Source organism: Narcine bancroftii, chromosome 1, assembly GCF_036971445.1.
Source record: "Narcine bancroftii isolate sNarBan1 chromosome 1, sNarBan1.hap1, whole genome shotgun sequence".
In the NCBI taxonomy this organism is placed as follows: domain Eukaryota; kingdom Metazoa; phylum Chordata; class Chondrichthyes; order Torpediniformes; family Narcinidae; genus Narcine; species Narcine bancroftii.
In genome coordinates this window covers 66,831,394-66,855,758 of record NC_091469.1, presented here as the reverse complement: position 1 = coordinate 66,855,758, position 24,365 = coordinate 66,831,394, and the positions used below count along the sequence as shown (strand labels likewise).

The 24,365-nt window shown below is 42.1% G+C and overlaps 1 protein-coding gene across 1 annotated transcript in view; it reads left to right on the top strand.

The window, feature by feature from the left end:
* lrrc2 (leucine rich repeat containing 2) overlaps positions 1-24,365 on the top strand; it is an 89,756-nt gene that overhangs the window by 4,947 nt on the left and 60,444 nt on the right. Inside the window, exons 2-3 of the mRNA XM_069929114.1 lie at positions 22,967-23,121; positions 23,681-23,903. Coding sequence (XP_069785215.1) covers positions 22,997-23,121; positions 23,681-23,903 — 348 coding nt within the window. The 5' untranslated portion in view covers positions 22,967-22,996. The remainder of the gene's footprint in view (positions 1-22,966; positions 23,122-23,680; positions 23,904-24,365) is intronic.

Sequence of the window (24,365 nt, the reverse complement as noted above, 5' to 3'; positions counted from 1 at the left end):
ATCTCTAATTAAATAAACATGTCCCAGACTTTCTTTCAAAAACATTTCCTTGCCAATATTTCATCCTTTTTTGAATGCATTGATTACTTGTTATATCCATCCAGATGTGTGCTCAAATCATTGTGGGAAGAAAAAGGGAACCATGGTTGAAAAAACAGGAGAGGTAACTAGCTAAGAGGAAGAAGGAAGCATACATAAGGTTTAGGAAGCAAACAAAAACTAGAAAGGGATCATTAGAATTATATGGTAGTCAGGAAGGAACTTAAGAAAGGATGCAAGAGAGCTTGAAGGGGGCATGAGAAGGCATTGCAAGTAGGATAAAGGAGGAATGAAGAAAATGAAGGTGGGGTTGCTTAGGGATAAAGGAGGAATGTGCCTGGAGGGGGAAGAGGTTGGGGAGGTCTTAAATGAATACTTTGCTTCATTATTCACCAGAGTAAAAGATCTTGGTCGAGGTGAGGCCAAAGTAGAACAAGCTTGTGTGCTGGACTATGTTGAGATTAGGAAAGAGAAAGTGCTGGATCTTAAAAGCATTAAGGTTGATGTCACCAAGGCCTGACGAGATATACCCCAAGTTGCTGTGGAATTCTCATTGGCCACTGGGGAGGTGCTGGAGGACTGGAGAACGGCAAATGTGGTCCCCTTGTTTAAAAAAGGTAATGGGGAGAATCCTGGGAATTATAAACGTCACTGGTGTGCAAACTATTGGAAAGGATTCTAAAGGATAGAATCTATGAGCATTTGGAAATGAGCATTTCCTACTCAAGGAAAGTCAGCATAGCTTTGTGAGGGGAAGTTTGTGCCTCCAGAGCCTAATTGAGTGTTTTGAGGAGACAATTAAGGAAATTGATGAGGGTAGGGTAGTGGAAGTGGTCTATATGGATTTTGGTAAGGTGATTGACAAGGTCCTCTATGAGAGACTTGTTCAGAAAGTCATTAGCCATGGGATCCATGGAACCTTGGCTGTATTGACAAAAAATTGGATTGCATGTAGAAAGCAGAGAGTAGTAGTGTAATGAAAGTATTCTGCCTGGAGGTCATTGACAAATGGAGTTCTTTAGGGATTTGTTCTGGTATCCCTGCTCTTTGTGATTTTTATAAATGACCTAGATGAAGAAGTGGAAGGATGGGTCAGTAAGTTTGCAGAAAGTTAGCTTAGCTAAAGCTTTTCTCTTTGGAATGAAGAAAGATGAGAGGTGATCTGCAAGATGGAGGTGTGCAAGATTCTGAGAGGCATAGATAAGGTAGACAGCCAGCACATTTTTCCTGGGATGGGAGTAGCAAACATCAGAGGACATCTGTACAAAGTGAAGGGAGGAAAGTTTAGGGGAGACATTTTTTTAGACATATGGCATGGTTGCAGGCTATTTCAGCCCTTGAGTCTGTTCTGCCCAATTTACACTCAATTAACCTATACAACTGATACATTTTGAATGGTGGGAGGAAATCAGAACCCCTGAGGAAAACCCACGCAAACACAGGGAGAATATATTGTGATGCAATAGATCATCAGGTGGTCATTCCTAAAGTCTGCCAGAATTAAATTTTAAATTTGGGCCATAGTACATCTTTTGGAGGTCATTTAGATGTGAAGAAGACTATGAATAAAATTTTGAAACTTATTTTTGAGAAGGCATGTTGTAAATTTTTGCCAGACGTGCCTCATTTATCAGGTTGTGGGGAAACCTAACCAGGATTTTTCGGTAGCTCCTTTGCAACCTATTCCTGTGGTTGGGGAACCTTTCACTAGAGTTATCCTGGATTTTGTGGGTCCCCTGCCTAAAACAAGAGCTGGAAATCAGTACTTGTTAACAATTATATGTGTGGCGTCAAGATTTCCAGAAGCTATACCACTGAGGAATATCAAAGCAAAAACAGTGGTAAAGGCTCTGCAAAAATCTTTCACACTTTTTGGGTGACATAAAGAGATCCAAAGTGATCAAGGAAGCAATTTCATGTCTGGATTGTTTCAGCAGTGGTGTCTGAGCTAGGAATTAAACAGTTCACTTCATCTGTATGCCATCCTGAAAGATTCTTTGGAAAGATTTCATTCAATTCTCAAAAATATGATGAGGATTTATTGTCTGGAGAATGGAAAAGATTGGGATGAGGGTATTAATTTATTGTTATTTGCAGGGAGAAAGTCTGTGCAGGAATCATAAGGTTTTAGCCCTTTTGAAATTGTGTTTGGACATCAAGTGAGATGACCTTTAAGGTTGTTAAAAGAACAGTGGGTTCATGAGGATGTGCAGTTGGATTTGCTGGATTATGCTTCGAAATTTAAAAATCGGTCAGAGAAAGTTTGGACTTCAGCTCAAAAGAATTTTAAAATGGCTCAATGAAACGATTGTTTGACAGAAAATCTCAAGTTAAGAATTTTAAGCCAGGAAGTAAAGTGTTAATTTTATTTCCAATACATGACAAACCTCTTAAAGCAAGATTTTCTGGACCTTATGAAGTTAAATCAAAACTAATTGATGTTGACTATTTGATAAACACTCCTCTTTCTTTGGCTTGGCTTCGCGGATGAAGATTTATGGAGGGGTAATGTCCATGTCAGCTGCAGGCTCGTTTGTGGCTGACAAGTCCGACGCGGGACAGGCAGACACGATTGCAGCGGTTGCAAGGGAAAATTGGTTGGTTGGGGTTGGGTGTTGGGGTTTTTCCTCCTCTGTCTTTTGTCAGTGAGGTGGGCTCTGCGGTCTTCTTCAAAGGAGGTTGCTGCTCGCCGAACTGTGAGGCGCCAAGATGCACGGTTTGAGGCGATATCAGTCCACTGCCAGTGGTCAATGTGGCAGGCACCAAGAGATTTCTTTAGGCAGTTCTTGTACCTCTTCTTTGGTGCACCTCTGTCTCGGTGGCCAGTGGAGAGCTCGCCATATAACACGATCTTGGAAAGGCGATGGTCCTCCATTCTGGAGACGTGACCTACCCAGCGCAGTTGGATCTTCAGCAGCGTGGATTTGATGCTGTCGGCCTCTGCCATCTCGAGTACTTCAATGTTGGTGATGAAGTCACTCCAATGAATGTTGAGGATGGAGCGGAGACAACGCTGGTGGAAGCGTTCTAGGAGCCGTAGGTGATGCCGGTAGAGGACCCATGATTCGGAGCCGAACAGGAGTGTGGGTATGACAACGGCTCTGTATACGCTAATCTTTGTGAGGTTTTTCAGTTGGTTGTTTTTCCAGACTCTTTTGTGTAGTCTTCCAAAGGCGCTATTTGCCTTGGCGAGTCTGTTGTCTATCTCGTTGTCGATCCTTGCATCCGATGAAATGGTGCAGCCGAGATAGGTAAACTGGTTGACCGTCTTAAGTTTTGTGTGCCCGATGGAGATGTGGGGGGGACTGGTAGTCATGGTGGGGAGCTGTTGGCTGATGGAGGACCTCAGTTTTCTTCAGGCTGACTTCCAGGCCAAACATTTTGGCAGTTTCCGCAAAACAGGACATCAAATGCTGAAGAGCTGGCTCAGAATGGGCAACTAAAGTGGCATCTTCTGCAAAGAGTAGTTCACGGACGAGTTGCTCTTGTGTCTTGGTGTGAGCTTGCAGGCGCCTCAAATTGAAGAGACTGCCATCCGTGCGGTACCGGATGTAAACAGCATCTTCATTGTTGAGGTCTTTCATGGCTTGTTTCAGCATCATGCTGAAGAAGATTGAAAAGAGGGTTGGTGCGAGAACGCAGCCTTGCTTCACGCCATTGTTAATGGAGAAGGGTTCAGAGAGCTCATTGCTGTATCTGACCTGACCTTGTTGGTTTTCATGCAGTTGGATAACCATGTTGAGGAAGTTTGGGGTGCATCCGAGTCGCTCTAATATTTGCCAAAGCCCTTTCCTACTCACGGTGTCAAAGGCTTTGGTGAGGTCAACAAAGGTGATGTAGAGTCCTTAGTTTTGTTCTCTGCTCTTTTCTTGGAGCTGTCTGAGGGCAAAGACCATGTCAGTATTTCCACTGTTTGCGCGAAAGCCGCACTGTGATTCTGGGAGAACATTTTCGGCGACACTTGGTAATAGTCTATTAAGGAGAATCCTAGCGAAGATTTTGCCTGCAATGGATAGCAGCGTGATTCCCCTGTAGTTTGAGCAGTCTGATTTCTCGCCTTTGTTTTTGTACAGGGTGATGAAGATGGCATCACGAAGGCCCTGAGGCAGCTTTCCTTGGTCCCAGCAGAGCTTGAAAAACTCATGCAGTTTGGCATGCAGAGTTTTGCTGCCAACCTTCCAGACCTCTGGGGGGGGATTCCATCCATACCTGCTGCTTTGCCACTTTTCAGTTGTTCAATTGCCTTATATGTCTTTTCCCGGGTGAGAACCTCATCCAGCTCTAGCCTTAAGGGCTGTTGAGGGAGCTGGAGCAGGGCGGATTCTTGGACTGAGCGGTTGGCACTGAAAAGAGATTGGCAGGGTCCTGACCATCGGTTGAGGACGGAGATCGTAGGCATAAAACTCAGGTTTGTCATATCAATATGTTGAAGCTTTACTATGAGGAAAATAGTCATAATCAGAGGTTTTTGACAGGGTTGAGGAAGTTATGGATCATAAGATTGTGGAACCAACATCTTGTGAGGGTTACCTTAAAGAAACTATAGTTCCTGTGTGTCTGTCTAACTCAACAGTTTACTAAAACCTAGACAAAAAGTTATGCCATCTTATGCCATAACAACAAAGGCAGTTGAAACATTTGCTTTTGAAATATGCAGATTTGTTTCCTGATGTTCCAAAAAGAATGTCAGAGGTTTTTCATGTTATGGATGTTGGAGAAGCAAGTCATATAAAACAACACCCATACCGAATTAACATTGAAAAAGGTAAAATAATGGATAAAGAGGTGAAATACATATTGGAGAATGATATTATTAGACCTTCAAATTCAAGTTGGAGTTCTCCTTGTGTTCTTGTATCTAAAACAGATGGAACTGTTAGGTTCTGTACAGATTACAGGAACATCAATACAATAACTAAAACAGATGCCTATCCTATTTCTAGATTAGATGATTATATTGATAAAAATGAAGCAACTAAGTTCCTTACTAAGGTGGATCTGTTGAAGGGCTACTGATGTGTATCACTAACAGAGAGAGGAAGGAAGATTTCTGCATTTGTGACACCATCAGGATTTTATGAATACAATGTGCTATCTTTTGGCATGAAAAATGTCCCTGCTACATTCCAAAGGATTATAACTTCTGTAATCCAAGGGTTAAAACATACAGATGCATATATTAATGACTTGGTCACAAAAAGTAACACATGGGAGCAACATTTGATAGAACTGGAAATCATTTTGTTAGATTATCTGGAGCAAACTTAACTATCAATTTATCTAAGAGTGAATTTGGACATGCTACTGTGGCATATTTAGGACATGTAGTGGGTCTGGAGAAAATTGCGCCCATTGGAGCTAAAGTGCAGGTGATTTCTGAGTTCACTATTGTTAGGTCTGCTTTGTTCATGAATGAGTGAGACAAACACCAGACTGAGTCGAAATCAGGGTTCTTTGTTCTTTATTACCGGATTGTAACACTTGCGACTAACAAAGTTAGTCGGAGAATGCATTCTGCCGTTATCAGCAAAATGGTGATTTTTTATACCCTTGGATACATGCTTAGAACATCATCATATCATTACTTGTCCAATGACTAAAACTGTTGCTATCCTTTCCCTGCTAGCTTCCTGCCTCTCAATGTCTCTCTTATCTTGTAAGTACAAGGATGCATTTACATCTTGTTACAGCCCTGTACATTCCCATCTCATGATGTTTTACCTAACAGGAGTACAAGGACACCTCCCCTTCTTGTTACTGCCCTGTACAGGGTAACTCCCTACACATTCCCATCTCATGATGTTTTACCTTACAATCCCTCCTTTGTCCTCTTTAGAGGACAATCTCGCCCTGACTATGCTACCACCGCGTTACATTAGTTCGCCTATTATTGCCAAGCTCTATACGGGTTCTGTTCATAGGGCAGTTCGGCTGGTGGGCGAGGGCTCCCCCAACCCTCCTTTGCGTACACCCCCCATCCGTCACCCCGATCCCATTGCCCGTTTACAAGTTTCATCCCATTTGCCCCCAAGCAAAAAACTAGCTAACCCCCCGTACATTAGTAAATTCCCAAGTTAACATATGGTCTACAATCTAATTCATAATACTTGTTCTACAATCTGATTAATAATGTTTGTGTTACAATCAATGTTATAATATTTGGGTTACAAGCAAGGTTAAAATTATATGTGTAACAATCTAATTCACAATCCCTCCTTTCCATCACATTCCCCATCAGACTCCAGATCGATCTCAGCAACTTTCTCCGTCTCCTGTAATGTGAGATAGTCTTGCTCCACAGCCTGCACAGCTTGATATTTCGGAGGCAGTTCATCACGGTCAGCAAAGGCTTTCTCTATGGTCCTCGTGACCAGCGTTCGAATGCATGGAATACAACAACAGCCACAAGTGATAAAAATTGATACAGAAATGAACAAACCCAGCAAAAGTTGTCCTAACAATGTGCTCCATCTCCCAAACACTCCCTGTAACCAGAATAAAACAGGATTGGAGACTCCAGACTGGGCTTTTAATTCTTTCGCCAATGCCCTAAGTTTCGTTAACCCCTTAGTGAGTGATCCATCTGGCCCTGTGTTATTAGAGATAGAAGTGCAGCATAGATCTCCAAACATAGCACACACTCCACCTTTCTCTGCCAGGACCATATCAATCGCTATCCTATTCTGAAGTGTCATAAGGGAAGTTTCTGACAGTTGTTGATGTATTGCCTCAACAACGTCCCTGGTCAAATTTGCAAGGCGCTGGACATTATAGTGAATAAGGTTGATCCTATTAACATTCTTATTTACAGTGATGGGAAATATTGCACTAAAAACAGGAAAGCTTTCAAACCCAGCTGCAATCTCATCGGCTAATTTAAATTCGTCCGGAATATTCCGGGCTTGGCCAATGGCATCAATCCATACCCCATCAGGGTTCCTTCCTCCCGGCCCCAAGAGTCCAACACTCCTCCTTTTTCTCCACAGCCAACTCTCTGTGTGGCGCAATTCTAGGGAATCCTCGTCTCCCTCCTGCCTTTTGACAATCAGCACTGGCGCATTAAGGGTTACTAGAGCACACCGACCATCCCAGTTAGCGGGGAGCCAGTTGTACAGCACTCTTCCTCCACAAAACTCATCTGTGTAGTCATTCAATCTGCTACAAGTCTCCTTAGTTTCAGATTCATTTTTTTTGTTATGGGACCTCAAAATCATCCCCTGTATATGTTCATGATAACCAGTAACCTGTTTGGCTGCCCTGTCAGGCACCCTTGTGGCGTTTTCCTTGCTAATAGTAGGTCGTCTACATACTGAATCAGTGTAACATCTTCCGGGAGCTTTAATTTCATTAGGATTTCGCTAAGGGCCTGATTGAACAGTCCTGGACTGTCCTTATAACCCTGAGGTAATCTAGTGTATGTGTACCGATGTGCTTGGTAAGTGAAAGTGAACCAGTCTTGGCATTCCTCAGCTAATTTCAAGCAGAAGAATGCGTTTGCCAGATCAATGACAGTATAGTATTCGTGCTCCGGACTCAGAGCCCTAAGTGCTACATATGGGTCTGGGACTGGTCTCCCGATGGTCTTGGTAGCCAAGTTAATCTCCCGGAGGTCGTGTACCATCCTCCAGTCTTTTCTACCCTGTTTGGGAACAGGCATGATGGGCATGTTCCACATACTGTCAGGTGCCGCCCTTAAAACCCCTGACTCCATTAACCCTTCTATCGTTCCTTTAATACCCTCCTCCTGACTGGGCGACAAGCGGTATTGTTTTCTCCATATTGGTTTCTGCCCGGGGTTGGCCAATTCTAGAAATACCTCTCCTTTTATTACTCCCACATCATAGGGCCCCGTTGTCCATATATGTGGACTCAGATTAGAAAGATATTTGTCTGAGTCTCTGTGATCAATATTTTCTCCTTCTATGGCTCGGTCTCTTTCTACTTTCTCATTCACTACCTGGTCCCATGCTTCAATATTCAGTCTGACAAATTTTCCTCCCTCCGAGGTGGAATATCCCGGGATTTCTGTCTGCCTGTATTCACACCCTATCGCTTCCTTTACCATCGGACCCAGCTGTCGAGCGTGATGATCTTTGGCAATACCCAAGGTCACATGAGGCACACTTTCTACTCCTAAGCAGAACCACTCCATTTGTTCTTCTGTCATGACAACCATAGCAGCTATTCCCTCCTTACCTACAAAGATAAATGGACAATGTATCGTTTCTGTCTTCCCTTCTTTTAGAGAGTCCCACCTCTCCTCATATTCCTGGTCCGGGTGGATGGTGTAGTTTAATGTAACATGCATAGGATCTAGTGGATAATGGTAATCCCCATACCGAGGAATACTGGCCCTCCACTCAAAAAACTGTTTAATCAGCCCTGGGCCTGGTTCATCATACAGTAGCCGACTCCAGAAAATACTAACCTCCACAGAGTCTTCTGAAGCGTTAGATGGGGTCATTACTATAAACTGTCCTCCCCTTCTTATTGTATCCCCTGGGTATGTTAACCAAAGGCCCTTCTCAGAACATTGTATGGTTATTCCTAGTTTGGTAAGAATGTCCCTTGCTAATAAATTAATGGGGCAACTTGGCACAACCAGGACAGGCGTTTTAACCCTTTGTCGTCCAAATGTCATGTCGATGTTATCTGTATAGGGCTGTGTTTCCCTTATCCCGGAGAATCCTATTGTAGATAATGTTTTGCCCGAAAATGTGCTCCCTGGGGGTTTTTTAATCACTGTCGTAACTGCTGCCCCTGTGTCAACCATAAATTCAATTTTTTCTCCATTTACCGTCCCCCAAATTTTTGGTGGCTCCCAGGGAGGCGTGATTTTTGATTCTCCTGGGCACCTTCAATAATCAAATTCAGCACCTTCCTCAATATAGTCATTACACTGAGGTGCCTGGACTTGTTGATCACTCTGCCACCCCCCGATTCTCTGGGGCCCATCAATGTGTCCACCCCTACCCCTTGCTTGTCCTCTTAAGTTTCCTCCTCTTCCCCGATAGCCTCTCATAGAGGGTAATCTTTTTCCCCTTGCTCTCCCAGCCTCCGGACAGTTCCGCTGGTAGTGTCCAGGATTTTGGCAGTACCAGCATACTGCATGTTCCCCTCTATACATTGTACCTAGCTGTCTTTCCCAACCATTTCTTACTTGGGGTCCCGGATTTATCACTGGCCCCATGACCTGTGGGACTATCTGTTGGGCCGCTAATTTAACCCCTATATGTTCTATGGCTCTCACCAATTTATCGGTTGTTTTGTCCACCTCCTTCTGGGACGCACTTTCTGACTTAGCATGCTCTGATTGACGATGTCGTTTGATTGCATGTGTCAGGTGTCTTTTCCACAAATCCTCTGACATTGTCTCTAATCCCACAATGTCCCTTAATTTTGCTTGAACCGTAGCAGGTAGTCCGTTTATTATCCCATTACGAAAGTGAGCCCTTCCTAAGGGGCTGTGGTCGGGTCTTTCTCCAGTCCCTGTTTCCCATAAGTCCCATGCTCGAGTGAAATACTCGTGTGCAGTCTCTCCTTCCTTTAGTTGAAGGGTTACCAAGGCATCCAAACTATAGGGTGTAGGAAATGTTTCTCTAAGTGCTTCCCAAAATTTATTCCGAAGTGGGTTAAATTCTATTTCATCCCCCAATTTACTGCTTCTTACAATTTTCTCTATTTGCTTCAGGGCCCCTTCTGCCTTTAATTTTATCATGATAGTTCTGACATCTGCGAGTGCTAATTGTTCTTGGCAGGTTTCTTGCTCAAAACAAGAAATCCATGGACTAGCCCCATTACTCAACGGAGGTAGTTTTTTCATTAAACTCTCTAAGTCCATTCGTGACCAGGGTACATATTTTTGAGTTCCCCGTCCCGTGATCAGTAATGGGCATTGATATCTCAATTTTGGGGATTTCTGCTCCTTCTTTACTCTTGGCATGCATTTATTTATCCCACCTTGTTCTGACTCTTCTTCGTCACTGTCACTGTCCCTATCAGCTTCCAATGTCTCAGGGTCAAAGGTATATTGGTCACGTTCATCTCTAAGATAATCTTTTCGGCCATAGTTTAGTTGTTTTACATCTTTCTCTTTTGTTCTAACTATGTCCAGGTAGGCATGTCTATTTTTCTCCCTCCCGAGTCTTTTCCTTTTACTTTCCTCCCATGGTGGATCGTATCTCGTTTCCTCATCTGTACTACACTTTTCGTCCTTTACTCCTATTACCATTCCTTCAGCTTTAATTTCTCCTGACAGTGTTGTAGTTATCTTTTCCACTTCCTTCAATACACCTACCATTAAATCTTTTTGATCCTCACTGATCTGCCCCAGCACATTAATATCTCTGTTTAAGTTTTTAATGTTATCCTGAACCTTTTTCATGTTCCATTTCTGTATCTCTAACTCCTTTTCTATTTTCTTGGACTCCAGAGGGGTCTCTACATCTATTACTCCCCCTTCTATTTTTATTAAAGGGGCCTGTACCTCGTCTGATGTGTCCCTATTCCCGTGGTTCTTGTCACACCCCAGTGTCTCAATATCTGGATATAAGGGACGTGACTCCAGTATCCCATCTGGGGTGCCACAGAGAGAGAGAGAGAGAGAGAGAGAGAGAGAGAGCATAGCGAGAGAAAGAGATAGAGAGGCAGATACACAGAGCACAAGAGATAGAGAGAGAAAATGCCTTGCACTGGCCCCACTGGGAGAAAAGTCTTCAGATTAACACTTTCGTTTCAAAGGTTTTAAAAGGTTCTCATCCTGTGATCACTGGTCTGGATCAGATTGGGTCTCCCACCACTGGGAACTATCACTCCTTCCTTCCCTCCCACCTCGAGTGAGCTACACGTCAGCCCACAATGTCTGCCCTGATCCCGCAATGGTGGGGGTGCGGGAAAGAGGGAGGGAGAGAGGATAAAACAGGATCCCATTTGATGCGGAGCTGGAATTGTGGGCACAAAATTAAAACCAAATTGTATTTCTCTGCCCTGCCCAACCTGGGGATTTCAGGGCAGCACCGCCACAGATTGGGATTGGGAGGGGGAGTGGGTGAGAGAGGAGGGGGGGGAGAAGAGAGAGAGGGGGAGAGAAGAGAGAGGGGGGAGGGTGAAAGGAGGGAGGGAGAGAGCAAACCCGGACACTTCGTGGCTGGAAACTGGAAACAGGCACTTTTCCTTTCCCTTCTGTGTTTTGTTTCTTCCAGCTTATCTAAGACACTACGTTTTAAAATTTTTTTTCCTCACCTGTCAGGAACATCTCAGTGCCCCCGGGTAACCAACCCCTCTTCCTCCAGCGGTCTACACATTTTCGGAGCATTTTTTGTTTTTCCAATGCCGCATTACTGGTATTTCGCTCCTCTAATTCCTGATTAATTTCCTTAATAACTTGGTCAAAAGTCTTAGCAGGCAACTGTACAGCCATAGCTGCGGGACCGCTTTCTAATGCCTGTTTTAATTTAGGTTTTTGTCCGTTTAGGGGATCTATGTCAACGAAAATTGCTTTTAAAAATGTCTCCTTGCAAGCTGGATGACTAATATCTTTTAAAAGAACAGTCTCTAAGTCTTGTCCTCCAATTGACTTCAGACTGTCCTGTATACTCTGATTGCTCGTTTTCCACTCTCTGTTTTCCCAAAGGGGTCTGAAAGTTAAATTACAACTAGAAAACCAAATATTGGGGCTATACTTTTGTCCTGTTTCCCTGTACCAATCTATGAATTTACGTAACTTTATCTCCTTGGTGATGTTGGGAATACCCTCATTTAACTTATCAAAAGTATTTCGAATAAACTGGGTGTCTCTTAGGAGTTTGTCAACTTTTTCATTAATATCTCCTACCTGATCCGGACACAGCTGTCGCAGCCTTCTGTCGTCGTTCTTGTTCACCAGGCAGGCGTCCCTGAGAACTTTTTTTGTTGTCTCAAGGTCTCTAGTGTCTGCTGTGGTATTCCACCACGGCGAATTGGGGAAATAAATTCTTAACTTCTCAAGTGTACAGACATTATCATACCTACCGGACATTTATAAGTCAGTCTCTCAGATACAATTGAGGCCAATAAGCCTGAACCTTTGTTTTCTTTCAAAGCCCAACCTTCACGTGGGAGATTTCTCCTCTTAATAACCAGTTTAGGGCAGAAAACTCAGGTCCTCAATTGTTTATAGACCACCTTCTCACTCTATTGGACTTTGCAACGACACAATAAAGACTTTTAAACTCTAGTAGTTTCTTGCGAAGCACTTAATAAATGTCATTCAAACACCTTAAGGACTATTATCTTGTCTGTAATCACTTACGTGTTACAATCCTGGCATGCGACCTTCAATTGTGGTCGTCTAATTTGTCCGATCTCCAGTTCTTACTGACAATCATAAAGATTTAAAAAAAAAAAAAGAGAATTTTGTTAAAACAGGCTTCTCTGGACCTTTTTATCAGCCGGCTGAGATGATTGTCAGAAAAAACAGAAACCGTCGTCCAGTGTTCACTCACCCATCACGTCGGGGTCACCAAATTGTTAGGTCTGCTTTGTTCATGAATGAGTGAGACAAACACCAGACTGAGTCGAAATCAGGGTTCTTTGTTCTTTATTACCGGATTGTAACACTTGCGACTAACAAAGTTAGTCGGAGAATGCATTCTGCCGTTATCAGCAAAATGGTGATTTTTTATACCCTTGGATACATGCTTAGAACATCATCATATCATTACTTGTCCAATGACTAAAACTGTTGCTATCCTTTCCCTGCTAGCTTCCTGCCTCTCAATCCATCAATGTCTCTCTTATCTTGTAAGTACAAGGATGCATTTACATCTTGTTACAGCCCTGTACATTCCCATCTCATGATGTTTTACCTAACAGGAGTACAAGGACACCTCCCCTTCTTGTTACTGCCCTGTACAGGGTAACTCCCTACACATTCCCATCTCATGATGTTTTACCTTACACTATTCGAAATGGAAAGAAAGCATTAAGAAGATTTTTAGGAATGTCAGGTTATTATAGGAAGTTTGGCAAAAATTTTGCTAAAATTGCTCTTCCTTTAACCAATCTCTTGAAGAAGGAAGATAAATTTCTTTGGATGACCTCTTGTCAGAGAGGATTTGATATTTTAAAGATGCTATGCCATAACCCTGTCTTAAAGCCTCCTGATTTTGAAAAAAAAAAATTCTTCAGTTGTGGATGCCAGCGAGGGAGCAGCAGGTGCCATGTTGTTACAAAAACATGATGGAATTGACCATCCAGTTGCCTACTTTTCAAAGAAATTCAATGATCATCAAATAAATTATTCCACAATTCAGAAGGAACTGTTGTCTCTAATACTTGCTCTGCAGAATTTTGATGCGTATTTGGGCACTACCCATGAACCTGTAATAATATTTACCGATCACAATGCTTTTGTGTTTTTGAACAAAATGAGAAATAATAATAGAAGAATATTAAATTGGAGTTTAATTTTGCAAGAATATAATTTACATATAAATCATATCGAAGGTACAGGTAATGTTATAGCAGATTGCTTGTCTAGACGTTAAAAATTTTTGTACAGTGAATACTTAATTATTGGGTTACATACTGTATATTTTTTTAATCACTGTAGTGATTGTAAAGTTAGTAATTACTTTAGCTATGGGCGAATTTTTACCATAGGGTAAAAATTCCTTTGAACGGGAGAGTGTGATGCAATGGGTTAATTGAATATATGCTTATAAAAGGGATTAGAATTGGGTTAGCTGTTAGGTTGCATGCATTTCACAGATACAGCCTTGCAAAGTTCCAAGGGCAGGTTCTGGGCTTTAGCAATGTTTGTAAGCAAAGCCTGGAAGCTGCAACATTTGCAAACTGAAACAAAAAAAGTGCCTGGAACATCGGGGGGGGGGGGGGGGGGGGGGGGGGCAGAGAATGAGAGACAAGGAGTTAGCAGAAGGCAGTCTGAAGGCTCTTTCAGGTGGCCAGAATACCCAGATGTAAAGCTGCATATTCTACCCCTGAAAGAGCAGGAGACGCGACCTAGGCGCACTTTCTAACCCTCCTCCAGGAGGGATAATCACCGGAGCATTGAAGTCCCCCTAGACACCTGAATGCAGCTGCCTGAAAGCGGCTGCTAAGGGGCAGGCTGATGATGTCATAGTGACGTCGTCAGCCTGAGACACTTGGCGCGAATTTGGAAACATAGTGTGCAGGCAGGGTATCTCAATCTGAACATTGAGAAAGGCTGAAACCATCATCAGTATTTCTCTTGCCTGCTCAAGGTCCTCCATAATCCTGTGTTCCTTCTACTTCTCCTTTGTTGCGCTTCAAATGACATCACATCAGTGGGCTGGAGTACAGCTACAGTGGACAAGAGCCAGAGTGCACTCCGAGGCGTCTCCTGTGTAGCTGTCGCTTTCAGGTGGACAACACAGCGCTTTCAGGGCTGCCACCTGAATGACGATTCCAAAGCTCTTCATCCACTTCTGCAGGTGCAATCTTGGTGGAGAATGCACCTGAAAGCAGAGAAAAGGCTGGACATAAGGAGAGCCTTCTGAAAGGGCTCCTTTTTCAAGATTGGGCAGAGTTCTAATATGGTATCCTGAGTGTACTCTCTGTGGAAATCAGGAGTGGTGGCTCATCTTCCCGCTGTGGCGAAGAGGAGAAGAACCTGGAAAGAAGACAAGTTTCTTCTGTAAGACACTCCTGTTTGGGGTATCCAACAAGCAACAATCATCTCTCTGTAACCCTCCACAACTTTCCTGCCTGGTAATTCTAAGTAAAGCACTGAAGTTTGCTTGAATATAATGACTGATTCTGTGCATAGGACTGAAGATTACTGGAAACTGTAGCCTTGGAAATGTGGACAGTGGAAGATTGTCCAGTAAATAGGACTTTCTTGAAAACACATTACACACACTTGCGCTTGGATTAAGTTGGGAGGGGTGAGGATTGTGTAAATAACTTTAGTGTTGATAAGTTAAGTCTGATCTTGTTCTATACTCAGAGAATTAAACTAATTTTGTTTAAGGAACTATTGCTTTGGTGTATTTCTATTGCTGCTGGTATATGGGGTTCACAGAACTCGTAACAGTACAAACTTACAGAAAGCGCAGGATTCGAACCCCGGTCCCAATCACTGTAAAGGTATTACGCTAACCACGAGGGGTACATTCTTTTACACAGAGAATTGTGGGTGCCTAGAATGCCTTGCCAGGAGTTGTGGTAGAGGCTGAAACATTAGGGGCATTTAAGAGTCTCTCAGACAGGCACATGAATGAAAATAAAATAGTCAGTTAGGGGGTAGGAAGGGGTTAGTTTTTCTTTGATATAGGTCAGCAGAACATCGAGAGCCAAAAGGCCTGAATTGTGCTGTTGTGTTCTATGTAATATCAAAGTTGTGATGGTGGCCATCAGAATCTGGTTTAATTTAGAGATGACACACAGAGCAAAACTGATCCTGTCTTTCATCCAGTTCACACAAGGTCTCATTGGCTAGCAACTCAGACAGGGAAATCTGGCCAATTCTTGTTTTTTTTTGTAGCTCAGAGTACCCAAGGTAATTGTAGTGTAAACTCTGTCGATTCAAATCAATTCAACAATTTCAGGCTAGATCCAGGATTCTACATGGAGCTTTCCTGTTCAAATATCAACTGCATGAAGCTTGCACCAGACTGACTAATGTCAGAATTCTGAACAGAGGTATTTGGCTAACTCACGACTGTTTATGCCCATTCCAGGTTTGTGAGGTAAGCCTGCAGCTGAACTGCCAGCAAGAGTGCTGCAGTTTGACATTCACTGAAGGATATTAACCTTGGTATAGAGTTACAAAGGAAAGTTAATTGTAGAAATATTCCATGGCCCTCATAAACCAAATTTTATTTGAAAAAGAAAACATGTAAGATTTTGATTTTTTAAATCTTAATCCAAATCTAAAGGATCTTGGAAAATGATTTTCTTTGAAGTTCAGTCAGTGTTGTTACATAGCCACAGGCATCGGCAATTTTCAATGTAAAATCTCTTACAATATTTATAGAGGAAGAAATAGAAATAATTGGAAGACCTCCCATCTTTTTGAAAAGTGCCTTAGATGTTTCATGACTACTGCCTCATGTGAAAAACTGTACTGTAATGTTCCCCAAACCAGGTTGAAGTATTACATGAGAGGGTACATTCAAAATCAGGTGCAGTGTCTTGGGGAGGATAATTTGCCAATGAAACTAGCAGGTCCAAGTCATCCCAATTATATCAGGTGAAGCATCTTAGTATTTATCAAATGGTTGTGACGTTGGAGCCTCCACATTAGAGAAGTGAAACACACTTTGGGTCAGTGCTTTTCAGAATTCTTGCAGTCTGTTAAGGTGACCCTGATTTTTCAGTTTCTTATCACTTTAATTCTTCAGTCCACTCCCATTCTGACCCCTCTGTCTCTGGCCTCTCAGACTGTCCTGATGAAGCTCATTGTAAGTCAGAGGAATGGTACCCCCCCCCCCCCCCCACCCATCTTCCGACCAGGCACATTATAGCCATCTGAACTTAACAATAAATTTGATCACTTCAGGTGGGCAGCCTTGAGACCGTGATGACGAAAGGTTAATGACTGAACTGATATTTTCTTTCCCTGCGGATGTAGCCTGGCCTGTTTTTTACTCCAATTTCCAGCATCTAAGATATTTTATTTCCCCAATTTCACCATTACTTCTTTTCCCTGCCTCTGTATTCTTTATCTTCCTCTATTTAAATCTCTTCCAGACAGTTCAGCTGTGATCAAAACCCCTTTTGGCTCAGCCATTTGTGTTACTTGGTCTCTCTTGGTCTCCCACTGCAGACATCCCCTTTTTCCCCTCCAGCCCTTCCCCTTTTCTGCAACGTAAAACCTGTTTGTTTTCTGAATTTTCTCAGTTGCCGTAGAAGTTCATGTGCCTACAATATTAAACTAGTATCCTTCTCTACAGATGCTTGATCCTTTCTGGCATTTTCTGTTTTTATTTTATATGATGAGCATCCATTTGATTTTTGGATGGATTTCGAATAAGGAAGCATAATCTGAGAATTAGTCCTTGGCCATTTAAAAGAGAACTATGAGGAAATTCATCATACAAAGAGAAGGGGAAAACTTGAATTTTTCCTTCATAAGTGGGTCAATTAAAACTTACCTACCTGAGTTTGATCCACTTTTCTTGCGCAAGGAAGAAATGAAGCAAATGTAGTTGGGATACAGCTTATTCATAATTTAGATTATTATAGAAAAGAGTTGAGAAATTGCATTCTTGTGCATCCATTTTTATGTTTCAACATCAGTGCACCTTATAATCCTGTAGCACAGAGGCAGGTTCTTTGACCCTTGATGTTCACAACTGTCTCATACCCATCTATATTAATCCTATTTACTGCGACTTAGTCCATAGGCTTCTATGCCCTAGTGATTCAAGTGCTCATCTGGATACAATTTACTGTAAATCTGGTGAGAGAAAATTTTGCTCTACCATCCATGAAACCACATGTTCCAGATTCCAATTACCTTCTGGATGAAAAATTTCTTTCATGGATCCTCTGTAAACCTACCCCTTGGCCTCAACCTACGTTCTCAAATTTTTATCTACCCTATCTATGTCCCTCATAATTTTGTGTACAACCATCAAATCTCTCTGTCAGCCTTGTCTGTTTCAAGAAAAATGAATCCAGACTTTCCAGCCTCTTTTCTGAAACATTCCACTCTTGTGACTCTTCTCTGCATTGCTTCTCCTAACATGTGGTGATCAGAACTGCACAGAGTCCGGGCTGACTCTTGAACTTGCAATCATCCGACTTGAAGAACTCAGCTGAGACATAATAAGCACAGCCCTATTGACACGAGGGATCATTTATGGTTTTCTACTCTGGAATGAAGCAAAAAAGACAGCATAAAGGAGGCAAATTATCCAACTGTTATTGAACCTGAACATTAACTCTGCTTTCCTTCCCTTAGACATAATCTAACCTGTCGAGTATTTCCAGCACTTTCTGTTTTTCTTTTAGCTGTTATGACTTTCAATACAAAAACAAACATTTTTTGAAATGAAAATCAAAATAACCATCTAATACCTTGCTAGATTTATCATGAAAGATTGTGATAATACATTTTGACAAAAAATTATTGTAACATGATCATAGAAATTTGGACACATTTTGAGCTCAGTTATCTCACTGGATCCTAACAATAAATTCTAACTCTAAATGTGAAAAATATTGGAACCTGAGGTGAATGTAAATACATTGTACCATTTGGCAAGATGCAATTTGACCTTGTAAATCTCTGACTAGAAGGGTCCAGATACTGATTAATTGACTTAGACTTTATTCATATAACAGTTGGAATGATTCCTGTTTCATACTGAACTAAACATGCAGTATGAATCACAGTCATGGCTTGAGCTGGATCTGAAGTGAAGCCAAACAAGACTCACCAAGTGCTGTATAGTTAAGGCACTCCATTTCGATGTTACATGAAGGGCAAGGCTGGCAGAAATTCCAAATGACAAAACTGCCTCAGGAGCAGAACAGTGTGGGGGAGAAAAATCAGAGATAAATGTGTATTTCCACATGAATTATAAGGTTAAAGTGACCCCATTTGAGGGAGGTCATGTGATGGTGGATGGTAAGAAGCAGCAGAATCCTGGAGCTCCTCAGGAGATAACAGAAATGACAGAAAAAGAGTTGGAAACAAGTCTAAAGAACATCCAGTAGAGCAAGAAGGAAGAAAGAATAATGAGAAAGAAGGACAAGAAGTCCACAGTGCAAGGTGCAGCCCTGATGCAGCCTCAGAACGTTGGGACCACGAGACCTTGTGGCGAGGACGTCGGTGGGACCTACTCGAGGCTGCAGCGAGAGGAGATTGCGGGTGACTCACTATCTAAAGAGAGTAATCTAGCATTGAGTCGGGCAGGCAGCGTGGAGCCTGCGAGATGTCATGGTGGCAAGAAAGGGCAGGAAGAGGCAGCAGCGACAATGCTAAGCAGACAGGTAAAGATGCGGGAGATCGAGGGTTGGCAGCAGCAGGTGGGAACGGATTCGCAGGCAGCATCAGGAGAGTGTCCCGACCTGCAGCCCAGGCTGACCCCTGCGGGCAGCGGGTGAGGAGAGGAGGCAGCAGGCGGCAAGAGGAGATGGTTGGAATCGAGGAGGAGATGACTGAGAAGTCAATGAGCAGTGGTGTGGGGAATGTCGGTGAGGTGGAGGAGGAGAATAGTGTGAAAAAACGCCCATTGTCATGACGGATGAAGGCGTTGGAGGGAGAGGAGAGACTTACCAGGGAGAGCATCAGAGTTGTGGTGGAGGGAATTGTGGAGGCCTCGGAGGCCAGATTAAAAACTGTATAAAGGGGACTGCATTGCTCATTAAGTTCGGTCTGAAATGATGATTTGTTGTTTGGAGATGCATATATGAGAGGAGCTTGGAGGTGGCACAGAAGAGGAGGGAGTAAGATGGGTGCTGTTGGCACACCTCGGCTTGGTAAGGGAATTGGCACCAACCATAAGGTTAGTGGCAATGGTATGGGTAGTGGGGGGGGGGGGCACGTTGAAAGCAAATTTAATGGGCCAGATAATTAGGTACATACACTAAGAGTGTCAAAAAGGAGTATATGAAAAAGGTTAATGATCTGGAATTGGAAATAGCCGAAATGGAAAAGGATTATTGGAGAGTGGGCATGGAAGAGAAGTATAAAAACTTGGTGAATAAGAAGCTGAAATGTATAAGATGGAAAAGTTGATTCTAAGATCTAGATAGTAGTACTATGTCCTGGGGGAGAAGGCCCATAAAGTCTTGACCTGGCAGGTGAAAGTGGAGGGGACAATCAACGTGATCCAAACAGGGGAAGTCAAGATTTCATATAAGCCAAAAGAAATAAGTGATGTATTTAAGGATATTCTATGAAGAACTTTACAAATCGGAGTCAGGGGAAGACACCGCCAAAATAGATGAGTTTTTGCACCCATTGGACTTGCCAAATTTAGGACAGGAGGAGCAAGAGGGGCTGAGTACCCTTTTTATTAAGGATGAAATGGAATGGGCTCTGAGCTCTTTGCAGGTGGGCAAGTCCCTGGGGGAGGATGGGTTCTCTGCCAAATTTTATAAGGATTTTAAGGATTCATTGTTGCCTATTCTTATGAAGTGGTGGATCAGGTGGCAGAAACACAAACCCTCCCAGAATCTTTCTCAACAGCAATCATCATGGTAAATACCAAAAAAAGACAGGGATCCCTTGAAACCTGCCTCATTGTCGAATGCAAATTACAAAATTATTGCAAAGGGATTGGTTAACAGGCTGGCGATAAACCTGCTGAAATTAATGATCCCAGATTAGGTGGGTTTCATAGAAAAGAGGCATTTGGTAAATAACACAGCTAGATTGCTAAGTGTTGTACATCTGGCATAATAGAGGTACACCTGGGAGTGGCCATAGCCTTGGATGTGAAGAAAGCCTTCAGTAGATTGGAGTGGAACTTTTTGTTTAAGGTGGTGGTGAAATTCAGACTGGGGCAAATATTTATCAATTGGGTTAAGGCACTTTATCATAAATCTCAAGCCAAAATTATTACAAACAGGCAGATGTCTCCAGTATTTTCCTTGAACAGGTCAAGTAAACAGGGTTGTCCTTTGTCCCTGGCACTGTTCACATGATCCATGGAACTGCTGAGCGAATCCAGACATAAAGGAATTTAAGGTGGGCCAGGTGGAAAACAAAATCAACCCTTTTGCTGATGATGTGTTAGATTATTTGATGGACCCCAGGGGATTGTTGACTGGGCTGAGGATCACACTGGAAGATTATGGGAAGGTTTTGGGGTACAGAGTAAATTTGGATAAGATTGAGATTATGCCTTTAACAAATGATGTTTATGAGCAGTACCAACACAGCAGTGAGTTCAAGTGGCCGAGGCAAAGCATAAAGTACTTGGGGGTCAAAGTAGATAATGATTTATGTAATCTGTACAAGCTTAATTACCTCCCTTTGCTCCAGAAGATTGAAGAGGACCTGGTTAGATGGAGGACTCTGTCCATTACATTGATGGGCAGAGTCAACTATGTCAAAATGAAGGTGTTGTCAAGACTCCAACTTTTTCCAATTGTTACTCATTGCATTGCCTCGGGCTTCTTTTAAAGGTGCTTATCAAATGTGTCAGGAAGTTTCTGTGGATGGGAAAGTGGCTAGAGTTTCCATGGAAAGGTTGTCATGGGATTACAAATTGGAGGGTTTTAAAATTACCTGATTTAAAAAAAAATTATTGGGCATCCCAGGTGAGATTTATTGCCATGCTCTTTGGTGGGGGGGGGGGGCAGCGTAATCGCAGATTGGGCTACATTGGGTAGGTGAAGAGATAGCTGAAGAATTTATTTATAAATGGGATTTAAAATTACTCTCAAAGAAAACGGATAACCCCATCCTAAAACATTTACTTCAGATGTGGAAAAGGATAAAATAAGGAATTGGATGGAAGATGGGGATATCCCCTAAAATGACCCTGACTCAGAATAATTTAATACCCTTGACTCTGAGTAATAAGATCCTGGACACCTGGTGCCAGAGAGGGATCAGGTGTATTGAGGATTGTTATGAAGGTGGGTAGCTTATGTCATTAGAGCAGTTGAGAAATAAATACAATTTGTCCAACAGAACATTCTTCTGCTCTCTGAGAATAAGATCTTTCTTAATGGAAAAATTGCGACCAGCTATGACCTTACCTGAATGTAGTGACATGGAGTTCCTAATTGAAAAGGGGAATGCTTGTAAATTTATTTCTAAAATGTATTACATATTCCAAAGTGAGGGCCCGAAGCCAGGCTTACACAGGTCAAGGGAGAGATGGGAGTCGGAGTTGGGCACAACAATCAATGAAGAAAGGTGGCAAGACCTGTGTCTGGGCAACGTGACGGGGGTCATCAATGCCAGATACAGGATGGTGCAGTATAATTTCTTGCACCAGTTATACCTTACACCTCAGAAACTACACAAGTCAAAGTCTGGGATTTCAGAAATGTATTTCAGATGTGATGTGGAGGTGGCAACTTTTGTCCACTCCTCCTGGCTGTGTTTTAAGGTGAGACCCTTTTGGGAAGATCTAGGGGATATTCTGAATACATTTTAAAAGTGAATTTTTCACAGGATCCAGCGCTGTTCCTCTTAGGGGATATTGGAGAAGTGCAGTTTAGATCTACTAAATGCTAAAAAATTTTGTGAATGTCGCCTTGCGGTAGCTAGGAAGTGTATAGTGGTTTCATGGAAATCCGTCTCCCAACTAAATACCACATGATGGAATATATAGAGAGGCAGAGTTGCATTCCCCTGGAGAAAATCACAAACAATCTGCGGATGAAGCATGACACATTCGGTAGAGTAAGGCAACCCTACCTGCAGTACATTGGTACTCAGATTAATTCCTCCCTTCAAATTCAAATAGGGATAAGGCAAAAAAAAAATCATCCCAGTAAGGCCAGAAGTGTAAATACAGAAATGGGTCTTGGTGCAGACTACATGCCTTTTCTTTTCTTTTCAGCTCCTTGGTTCATTATTTTCTTTTTAGCTTTTTCTTTCTAGTTGCATAGCCATGGTTACTTCTTTCTGTTACAGGTTTCGATAGGGTCCATGTGCACATGATGATTGGGATTGAGATAAGTTATTTGAATGCATTTTCTGGGGAGGGTGGAGGGCGTGTGGGGTTGGGATAAATAATGACTTTGTTTATATTTATGAACACTGGAAGGATTGCTTTGTTTGTTGGATTTTGTAAGTCTGCAAAAAAGAAAATAAAATATTCAATAAAAAAATGGCCGCATTTGAGGTATGTGTTCGATATACTCCTTGTATATGCGTCCTAAATGTGTTTAATGATATTGGGTGGAAAGGCCTTACTCCTATTTGTCCCCTCCTTGTTCATCCCTGTTTAATCCAAATTGTTTGTGCCTTATTTTTTTTCTTGAACTGCAGATTACTGAGCAACGATTGAAAGACTCCAAAATGGCTCCTGTTGTTGTGGTTTATGACCTATCTTCTGTTAGAACCTTATGGGAAGGAAGAATAAAAAGGTATAAAGAGCGGCAAAGAAAAGAGAGGGAAAGACAGGAGAAAAGTGCATTAGTGAAGTAAGTTTTCTTCGTTTGTAGCAAACTGTGATAAATCCTCTTCACAGCTGCAATACATTTTTGCTGTTTAAACCATGTTCAAATTGTGTTGTTAAAATGAATTTAGTTGCAGTATGCTCATGATCTGCATCATATTAATGAAAGCATTTATTTAAACCTCTTGCTGATAAAGGCTTTCAAGGACTAATTATTAAACATTATATTTAAAATAATTCACAAAGAGACGAAAGGCAGTTCTTGTTGACATTATGGAGCATTTATCAACATTAGTCAACATTTTAAGGTGTTGGAAACTAAAATGTTGTGATGCACAAATGACTTGCCATCATTCTACCCAAAGCAGGCAATGATTGGCAGGGAGAGCGATGAAGGGACTGGAATTTGTGACATGATCAGAAGGTAATGGCCTTTCTGGCAGCAGTGTAACATGTGTGTTCCAGTGCCATGTCAGAACCAATCTTCCCACAAACAACCACACAACATCTAGTGGTTATGATTTTAAATTCACACTAGCTTAGCAAAAAAAGGTCTCATCTCATTTGAACATCTTTTCTTCAAGGATCAATGAAGAATGGGTACAGATGCTTGAACGTAAAAAAAGAGCCATGAGAAATTACTTTCAACAGGGGAAAGGTGTAATGAATGATGAAGTGCATGTTCGAATGAACCATTTAAAAAGCTTTGGAAAGGACACTCAACTCCTACATTTTCTGGAACTGGGAAAGGAGACCACAACCAAAGACAAAAAATTTATTTTTGAACTGCAAGGAATGGAATGGAAGGTTTGTGTTTAAAAAAGATTACTTCCTGTGGACAGTAGATTATTTTTTATGTATTCAGCTACAAATTTAGCAATGGGATAGAATGATCAAAAGAAGGCCAAATTGAATCAGGATTGAAGTCCCTTCAATGAGCTGGGTAAAATGAATCCAATGTCAAAATTGGCTTGAACATGCTCACACAGACATAATGTTGGGGAAATAAGAAATAGTAAATGTGACCTGTATGTCAGAGCTCCTACACACATTGGTTCAGAATAGAGGAGGTGTTGTATCTCAATAATGTTGGTTCTACATTTTGACTGTGCTAGATGATGGTAACCATAAATAGATGGTCACAGTAATGTCCAGATATTCAGCTCAACACATGAATTCATTGCAACAACTTCAGTACAAGCTCAAAAAGCAACTATACTGCACTCTTGTCTGAATTCACAAAGTCAGGACATTGAAATATTTAGAATA